The sequence below is a fragment of the Alosa sapidissima genome, chromosome 7, assembly GCF_018492685.1.
Source record: "Alosa sapidissima isolate fAloSap1 chromosome 7, fAloSap1.pri, whole genome shotgun sequence".
Lineage (NCBI taxonomy): Eukaryota > Metazoa > Chordata > Actinopteri > Clupeiformes > Clupeidae > Alosa > Alosa sapidissima.
The window spans coordinates 11,020,571-11,029,521 of record NC_055963.1 but is presented as its reverse complement, the minus strand read 5'-3'; the positions used below and the strand labels follow the sequence as shown (position 1 = coordinate 11,029,521).

The window sequence follows — 8,951 nt, the reverse complement described above, 5'->3', positions numbered from 1 at the left end:
CAATCTAAACACTGCCTAAACCACTCTTCAAATAATTAACTTTTACAGTTAAAATTACATCAGCTATCTTTGCACCCTCCTGACAGCTATCATAATGTATTGAGCTGATACACATAAGTAGACTTACCTCTGAGACTCTCAGAGAGTAATGTAATCAGCAGCTTATGATTTCACCTGGGTCTGCCTGCATATTAGCCACCCCAGGACACCTCTCCAACATGCCAAAGACTTGCCGCCACTGCCGGTTAAGTCCAACTAACGTTATGCAGAACTGTGAAGTGTGTTTACAGCAGCTTCAACAAGCATATCTCCAGCAATGTGAAATGACCTTAACCTTGATTGACAGAACACCAGCAGGAAAATAAACTACATCCCTTAAAATGTAAACTCAGAGACTAGCCTACACAAGGTCCTATGGTTAAATATACTTACACAAACTATACCTTCAAATCAACAGTGCTCCCCAAATACCTTACAGGTGCCTTGCACGATTTTTATTGGTAGTTTGTATTTTGTGTTAGTGTGCAGTATGAAGTCTGATTTATACAAGGTGTACCCACTTCCTACATTTCTCTTGTGATGCAACAAAACAGACACACAACATAGGGTGAAAGAAAAATAAGTAAAACAAAGCCATGTTTTTATTAGTTGAAACCAGTAAAAAAAAAAACTATATACAAAACATGATCAACTACAAACAAAAACATGATCAGAAAACTAAAACAAAAAACAAAGAGTGAACAAACTCTTAGGCTTCACAGTAAGTAAGTAAAAAAACTTAACACAAAATAATTACAATAATTACAGAAAATAACTTATTTAATTACAAACAACTTAAAAATAACTATACATAAATATTTGACCAGGAAAAGGACCAGACATAGTGAATGGGGGGCCCACATTCTGAACAAGAAGTAAAGCCAAGAGCTATCAAATCTCTCGGGTCCCTGTGATACAGTTCACAAAGGCCCCAGAGTCACATGTTTCCTCCAGGAGACCCTGACACTCTATACAGATGTCCTGGCTGTGCCAACCTCTCATGGCCAAACTGTGCTGGGAACAAGAACCGAGGGCTAGAGCCTCCAGAACCAAAGGAATCCTTTGAGGAACCCAAGAGTCAGATTTAAAAGGTCAGTTTAGTTGAGGATTCAAAAATACAAACACTCTGACTATGAAGTAACATTATGTGCAGTCTTACACAACTATGTATGTATGTATGTATGTATGTATAGTTAATTCCTCTCATATATATATATATATATATATATATATATATATATATATATATATATATATATATATATATATATATATATAGAGAGAGAGAGAGAGAGAGAGAGAGAGAGAGAGAGAGAGAGAGAGAGAGAGAGAGAGAGAGAGAGAGAGAGAGAGAGAGAGAGAGAGAGAGAGAGAGTTAATTCCCAGTTCTGCACTATTGGTGAGTGACCACCACACATGTATGAGAGGGACAGAGAAGCAGAGTCACACCAATAGAGTGAGCAAGTGCATGAATGAATGTGTTCTAGTGCAAGTTGTAGTGCACACATTACTCACTTTGTGCAGTCCCATGATAGGCGCTCCCTCCAGAAATGACTATGGTCTCTCTCAGCACTTTGCCGCAGCACGATCTTCCGGAAGAATGTTATTGGGAGGTCCATACACCATTTGTAGGGCACTCGCATCTGAGGAGATTGCATTGAAGAGCAGTTGAGTGAATTACACTGGATGGGGGTAGGATGTGAGAACAGGAATGGAGATGGAATAAAATAAAACCTCCTGACCTTTACACAGCAGGAAGGACACACAACCCTAGAGACAAAGTGTCAATTGAGAAGTAGGAAGTACTTTGTTTTTTTTACTCTTGTAATATGTTGGTTGACCCTCACTTAATAAAAATAATCATAAAAAAGAGAGATATAAACTAGAGTAAGTAGAGTAAAGCTTTAATGTCGTTGAGGCGCAATTTGGTACCATGTCAATAGAATAGAACTACATGTCTAATTAGATTTGGAATTTGGAATTTTACCTATCACATCTGGAGCAGGTGTTGTGCCAGGTAAAAAACTGACTTCGATTAGAGCAACAGGAACACACCTGAGAAAAACACCCCAAAATAGAATGACCAGTATGATGGACAACAATTTGCATGGTAATTTTAAGTCATTTACCTGCCATTTGCCAGGGTTAGTCTCAGGAATAGTCTTCTGATGCCCATCAATTTCTGTCTGATGTGCATTCATAATCATCGCAATAGTCACAGGAATACTGCCAGTGTCATAACCTTTCCTCTGTAGATGTAGATTAATTTGGAAATGATTTCAGGGGATCTTACGAGAGCCTCAGAGATACTCAGAATATACCACACTGAAAAAGGCAATGGTGCTGGATACCAATCGTTTGGTGTCTGGGTAGCTCCCAACAGATTGGGCACGTCGCTTTCTACCCGTAAGGTTGAGACCTGATGTCATACGTAAACCTGAGATGGACATAAGTTGCCTGAATTCTAAGCATTTTAAAAGTTAAAACAATGCAAGATTAAAAGGGATTTCTACATGAACAAACATACTTTGAACGGCACGCCTTTTTTTGCAAGATGCAAAAAGTTCCAGCGGGTCAGTCATGCGAATCTCCGCCATCAGCCGTTCATGAAGACAAGGCTCTTCCTTAGTCCTCTCTCTCAATTTCCGCTCTGAAACCTAAGAAATAAGGTCAGGTGATCTAGACAGACCAAAGAGCCTTTGGCCACCTGATTCAGGAGTTTATATAGTTATAACATGAAATTGAAAGTTATCTATGGTCTTTCTGAATTATTTTATTTTTTAACCCTTATAGTAGATCTTCACTGAAATGAACTATGACACAATAAAATATTTTCTATTGTTTAGAGATTTTTTTTTTCAGTTACAGGTCTGAGTTTTGGCTTGGCTAGGATGGCTTCCAGAAGAGAATCACATGGATCAGTCTTTTTCAGAGGGTTTCCTCCCATCTGTGAGTTAGTACAGAAGGCAGAGAGCTTGCATCAAGATTATATCGTACCATACCACACCACACCACACACAAAGAGTTTCATCCTGACATTCCGTGCTTTGAGGTTATGCAGAAAACAGACATTTTACTGCATCCTGCCCCCACACACACTGAATAAGTGTCTCACCTGTACTTTTCGTAGAGTATATTGTTTGCTTTCAATAACTTGTTTCAGCTGGTCAAATGGGAACAACTTTTCTGGAGGTCGGTATGCATTCGATGGAAAGGTTCTGGAACACGGCCTCAAAGGTTCTCTACTTTGTATCTCTTCTACCACATATTTCCATGCATGAACCTGCACAAGATCACTCACAATATTATGCTGTTGAGATAAATAAGGGCAGATGTAGCCTACCAGTCATAATGTACAAAATGTGATAATTTGACCTACCTGATCTGAATCAGTACGAATTCGCAGTGACACGTCAGATTCCAAAAATGTTTGAAGACTCTGCAAATTTAAAAGTAGTGAGGCCCTTTGGAAGGAGGCACTTACAATATTTAACGCATTTCAGTCCAAAAGGTCTTGTTGATATTATTAGGTGTAGAGTTATACCGAAATACACAAACTTTGAAAGTACAATTACATGAAAGGACAAAAGGGGAAGCAGTCTCACAAGCATTAAACACATGCTTCTGTTTACCTTGATACACGTCTTATAACTTTGGATGTAGTGGTACAGCTCAATGGTCTCTGAGAACAGTAATGAGCAGACAGTCTTGTAGTGATGTGCTGCCTGTGCAGTGCCATCCAGGCGATCTTCACACACCTACATAGGGGTCCCCAACATTGAAAAATACAACTGAACAATGTATAACTAGATGTACCGCAGAGCATTAGAAAATATGACCGCCACCCAGTCCTACACATTATCTTGAGCAAAGAGTTGCCAGATGAAGTTGAAATGTACACACACACCCCACAGTCAGGCACACACACACACACAAAGGCATGCACACTGACACACAAGCACGCACACACACACACACACAGGCATGCACACGCCACACACACAAGCACGCACATGCGCACGCGCACACACACACGCATGCTCATAAACACACAAGCACACACACACATACACACACACACACACACACAGGCATGCACAGAGACACACAAGCACGCTCATAAACACACACAAGCACGCACACACACACACAAACATGCAGACAGACACACAAGCATGTGCAAAAAAGCACACACAGGCACATAAATACACATACAAACCATTACCCCCCTGCCCCACTCCATGCACACACACACACACACACACAACTTTAACTTTTTTTTTTTTTGCTGTTTCTTGTTGCCAAGGGGTAACTCAATAAGATTAGAAATTAAAATAACTAGCAGATATCACTATGAAACTTTTCCAGTTGATTACTTACATTAATATGAAAAAAGTGTACTGCAAGTATGGTGAAGGGACTTACTATTGCAAGCAGAGTACTGTATGTATGATGTATGTGAGTGATGACAGTGAAGATGTGTGTGTGGGCGGGAGGGGAGTGGAGCAGTGACTGTGTGTGTGTGTGTGTGTGTGTGGGTAGGTGGGGGCAGTGTGCTGTAAGTATGTAGAGGATGTGTGTTGGAGAAGATCCTGAAGACAATGTGCTGTGTATGTAGGGAGGGGGGGCAGTGTGCAGCAAGTATGTAGAGGAGGCTTACTGTAGCATGCAGTGTGCTGTATGTATGTGAGGTGATGACAGTGATGATGTAAGTGTGTGTGTTGGGGAAAGGCTAGGCAACCAAGGACATGGGTAGATGGAGGAGAAATCAAAAATAATAAATAAAAAGTTCTATGGAGATGTGCAAAAGTTGGAGAAAGTCAGATGTGTGTGTGTGTGTGTGTGTGTGTTTTGACGTGTGATGAAATAAGAAAATAAATGGATGGAGGTTTACCAGAGACTTTCTAATGAGGAGTCACAGCACTCAAAAAATACTCCATAGAAATGCATGGGGTTAGTTTGTAACGCCAATATGGCAGTTGTCTACACATATCCCGCCCCTTCCGCGGCAAAAAAAGTCAACATGTGAATACATTGTGCCAATCATGTGTTGTGATCTCACTGCTGGAGCAAGGTTGGCTGTTGCCTATGCCTGGCCGATGCCTGTTAAGTGCCCAAAAAGCGCTACAATATGGCTGCTGAGTGGAAGGACTTGCCTAAACTGCCCTCTATTAGTTGACAGGGTGTCTGTTCTAATGTTCTAATATGTATAAAATATACATTTATTTTTATTCTTTATTGCAGTAGTAGTCTATGCTCAGAGCCTAAACTCGTCATTCAAAAAGAGAATATTCATTTTTAAGTATTGAAGTATTTGGAGCCTGAAACAAAGAAATACTTCAGTTGGAAATTCAACTGCCATTTGAAGAAAGATTCATTGATTCGTTACTGAGCCCAACCAGTCTACCAGAAAATGTCAAACTTGCACCAAACTACATTTTGGAGATGATTAGATGTGGCTGCAAGAGTGAAAATTCTTGAATCCTTGACTGGCTCTAACAGATGCAGTTGCCAGGTTAATGGTGCCTTGCACAATGTTCTCTGCATGTTTTAGGGTAGGATGAGCCAGAACTGGACAATTATCAGAACTAATACTAGAGGAAAAGTGCACATATTCAGAATTATTACAGGCAATATCTGAAATTATAAATTCATTATTTGACATAGAAAAGGGTTATATTTTCCCAATTTGAATGCATGAAGTATTGTCTGAATAACTATCACACTGCAAACTGTATTTTAGTACATTCTATTTGAGTTGATTATTTGCTTTTCCTATTTTGTTTTCTTCATGATTTCAGCACATAGGGCTTTAATGGTTAATGTAGGACATTGCCCAAGGGATATCACTGGGCACCCTCCTAAATATTAAAGAGCCACCCCAAGTCAACAAGTCTAAGCAAAAAATTAATAAATAAAAAACCCACAAAACCAGGTCTGACCCCATGGCTCCCGGACTGGCATTATCTGAAATATAGAAATTCATTAATTCACTTAGTGAAGGGTTAAATTGTCCAAATTTAAATGTACTGTCTGACAAACTATCACACAGAACACTGTATTTTAGTACATTTTATTTAAGTTGATTTGTATTTAATGAGTAGGCCTACTCATCTTGAAATTAGAGGTATATCCTATTTTTTCATGATTTTGGCACATTGGGCTTTTTCATATTTAAACATTAAATTACAGAAAACTTGTAAAATACTTTTCATCTAATATGTAAACACAATGAAAAAGTAATTTTGAACCCGGCTTCATCTAATGTTAAGATATTTTCTTTTTAAACGTTATGCAAATCAGCACATATTCAATTAGATTATGCCCAATTTGCATATTCAAACATTAAATTTCAGATAACTTGTAATACATTTTTTTTCCATATTAATGTAAGTAATCAACTGGTGAAGTTTCATAGTGATATCTGCTAGTTAATTTTTTGCCCTATTCACCTGTAGTGTCTCACCTTGTTTTCAATACATTGAACAAGAAAGGGTTAATATACAAAACTGCCCAAGGGATATCACTGGGCACCCTCCTAAATCTTAAAGAGATACCCCTAGTCTACAAGATTCTGCAAAAAAAACAAAAAAACTTTAACCGACAAAACCAGGTCTGACTCCATGGCTGCCGGACTAGAAGCACACACACATGCACACACTGATTTAATCGGTTGTCTTTCAAATTCTCTCTGCACGCAATAGGACAGCGCTGAGTCTCATGCGTTTTCCCACCAGCGGAGCTAGTTGGCTAGTTCAAACTTTTGCCAACTTAAAACAAGCTTAACTCGTGTCACACTGTTGGCCAACAGCAACATCAATCTTCTTTGTTTTCAAGTAGCAGGGAATTCAAGCCAAACCGTTGCAACTCTGCCATCAATCATTATGTTAAGCCCGCCTAACGACTCTATACACGATTTGATTGACTTGATAGAACTTTAATTTTTCGAGCTCACAAGCCAACCGAGAGTTGCTAGACTAGCCCTGAAAGCAAATGTCATTTACTGCCGCTAGGGTGCGTCTAGATTTCTAGGCTAGGATGGAGTAGGAGATGGAGACAAATTGACAAGCGTGATTTATATTTGCTGAGAGAATGTGCGGCGGTTATATTTTGCACCGCTCTGCGGTACATCTAGCTATAGTATCTATAGCATTCTGTATTAATTTCATCAAAAACTAAAAATATTTTTAGCCTACATACAATGACTTTCTACAAGACTCTTACCTGAATGACTTCAGGAAGGCCTATAGGCAGGAGAGACGCATCGGTGCGTGGTTTCACGTTTATCATCCGGCAGACAAGGAGAGCAAGAACTTCGTGCAGGTCTCGTTCAACGTCATGGTCAAGCCCCCAATCAAGACAGTCGTAAATAAGGCGACCAAGTTGGTCAACTATCTGACACAGTGCGTTAAAATGTTAGCATGAATGGGATACAATAAAGTTCTCGAAGTACAGTGTAGGCCTAAAATAATATTTTAATCTCTATATTTCATTTCTGCAGTAAAGTACAGTAGGCTAATATGCAGTGTAATAGGCTATATCCAAAATATTGCATTTCCTGCATAAGAACTGCACATAATTCTCCAAAACTGCAGTTTTGACACTTGAAGTAGGCTAGGATATGCAGTTATTTTCTGTAAGGGGCGGCATGTGAAATGTTTGTGTTACTTTCATTTCCTACCTGATCCTCTCTGCCGAAAATAGGCCTACTTGAGTCTGGAAAAAATAGAAATGTTTGGGCTTTAAAGAATCATTTGACCTGTGCCATTCCCACAACACGAGTTGTCAGTTGTAGCCTACCTTTGAAACTAACACTTCCATCGTTGGAGAAAAGAATGGCCTCTACTCCAGGTAAACGAGGGGGTTGTGGTGTCTCGTTGTGGACTACGCGCTCACTTAAATCGTCTTTCAGAAGCGTACACAACTGGTAACACAGGGCCCACGCTTGCTCTTCGGTTATCGGGTGTCCTTGCAGTTCAAGTATTTCTTTTAAGCAGATATGGCAAGTGTTTGGAACACAAACGGAGCCATCCATTGTTTGAAACGTGGTCATCACGTGTCAAATTGTCTGACTGCTCAGTAGGCCTATGGAGGACCTTGTTCTACTAAATATATAGACATCTGAACTTCGCCTACAAAAAGCTACCATCTTTGCCATATAAGGAGATCCGGTATCTTGCGCCTATGGGAAAATAACATGGGGGGGGGTTTAGATAATCGCACCCGTTAAACTCTCGCGGGGACGAAGACATCTAAAATGCAGACGTTTTGTTCTACTCTGCCTCCGAGTTGCTACTGTGATCTTTGAAAATGTGATCTATGATAACTTGCCATAAGGTAGTTAGCGTCAATCAACACCCGCATCTTCTTATATGCGCAAAGAATTGGCTGCTTTGGTTCCTTTTTGTAAGCGAACTTCAGAGGGCTATTCAGACAACTGGGACGTGTTGCTGATAAAATAAAACAAAAATCTTGATATCCACCAATCTCTTGCGTTGTTGGATAGTTTTTGTTTGTAGAGATGCTCTAGTCCAGAATTGCATTGGACAGACTAGCCTACATTAAATAATTAGGGGTCCAAGCAGAAAAGCTGCGGGAACCCTATTGTTTTTGTTATGATTATTCTTCCCTATTATTATTTTTCCCGCAGCAGAACCGTTTCTACAGCCATAACCGTAGGCTAATTGGTAGACTCAAATTCTTTACCATAGGTACCGAATTAGGCCTAGTGCATGATCTCACACACCAGAAATTACACATTTTTGTCCATAGGGGGCGCTATAGTAATCAGATTGCGTTTTTGCTCATATCTCCAGAACCGTATGGATTTTTTACAAAATTCTCCTTTCTTCTTGTTCTTTCAGAGCTTCAATTTCAATTTAATTGTGCTTATAGAGCGCCAAAACATTACA

At 39.6% G+C, this 8,951-nt stretch overlaps 1 protein-coding gene across 2 annotated transcripts; it reads right to left on the bottom strand.

Annotated features, from left to right (window-relative positions):
- Positions 1 to 532: 532 nt before the first annotated feature.
- Positions 533 to 8,153, bottom strand: zgc:114123 (uncharacterized protein LOC569174 homolog). 2 transcript variants are annotated; one of them, XM_042098044.1, is made up of 14 exons: positions 7,840 to 8,153; positions 7,721 to 7,755; positions 7,264 to 7,434; positions 3,672 to 3,797; positions 3,419 to 3,478; positions 3,155 to 3,322; positions 2,906 to 2,986; positions 2,567 to 2,696; positions 2,391 to 2,476; positions 2,169 to 2,288; positions 2,027 to 2,094; positions 1,782 to 1,809; positions 1,555 to 1,682; positions 535 to 1,099 (listed from the first exon to the last, which is right to left on the bottom strand). In XM_042098044.1, exons 1-14 carry the CDS (start codon positions 8,090 to 8,092, stop codon positions 931 to 933), a joined length of 1,623 nt encoding a protein of 540 aa, XP_041953978.1. In that variant the 5' UTR covers positions 8,093 to 8,153; the 3' UTR covers positions 535 to 930. The 2 variants fall into 2 exon arrangements, with proteins under 2 accessions (XP_041953979.1, XP_041953978.1); XM_042098045.1 differs by lacking the exons at positions 1,782 to 1,809; positions 2,027 to 2,094 and having other exon boundaries at positions 533 to 1,099.
- Positions 8,154 to 8,951: the final 798 nt, after the last annotated feature.

Coding starts and splice junctions, on each gene's coding strand:
- zgc:114123 (XM_042098044.1), bottom strand. CDS start 8,092: ATGACCACGTTTCAAACAATGGATGGCTCCGTTTGTGTTCCAAACACT. Junction 2,095..2,168: donor CTAACCCTGGCAAATGGCAG/GTAAATGACTTA, acceptor TGTTTTTCTCAG/GTGTGTTCCTGTTGCTCTAA. Junction 1,810..2,026: donor ACCTGCTCCAGATGTGATAG/GTAAAATTCCAA, acceptor CTTTGTCTCTAG/GGTTGTGTGTCCTTCCTGCT.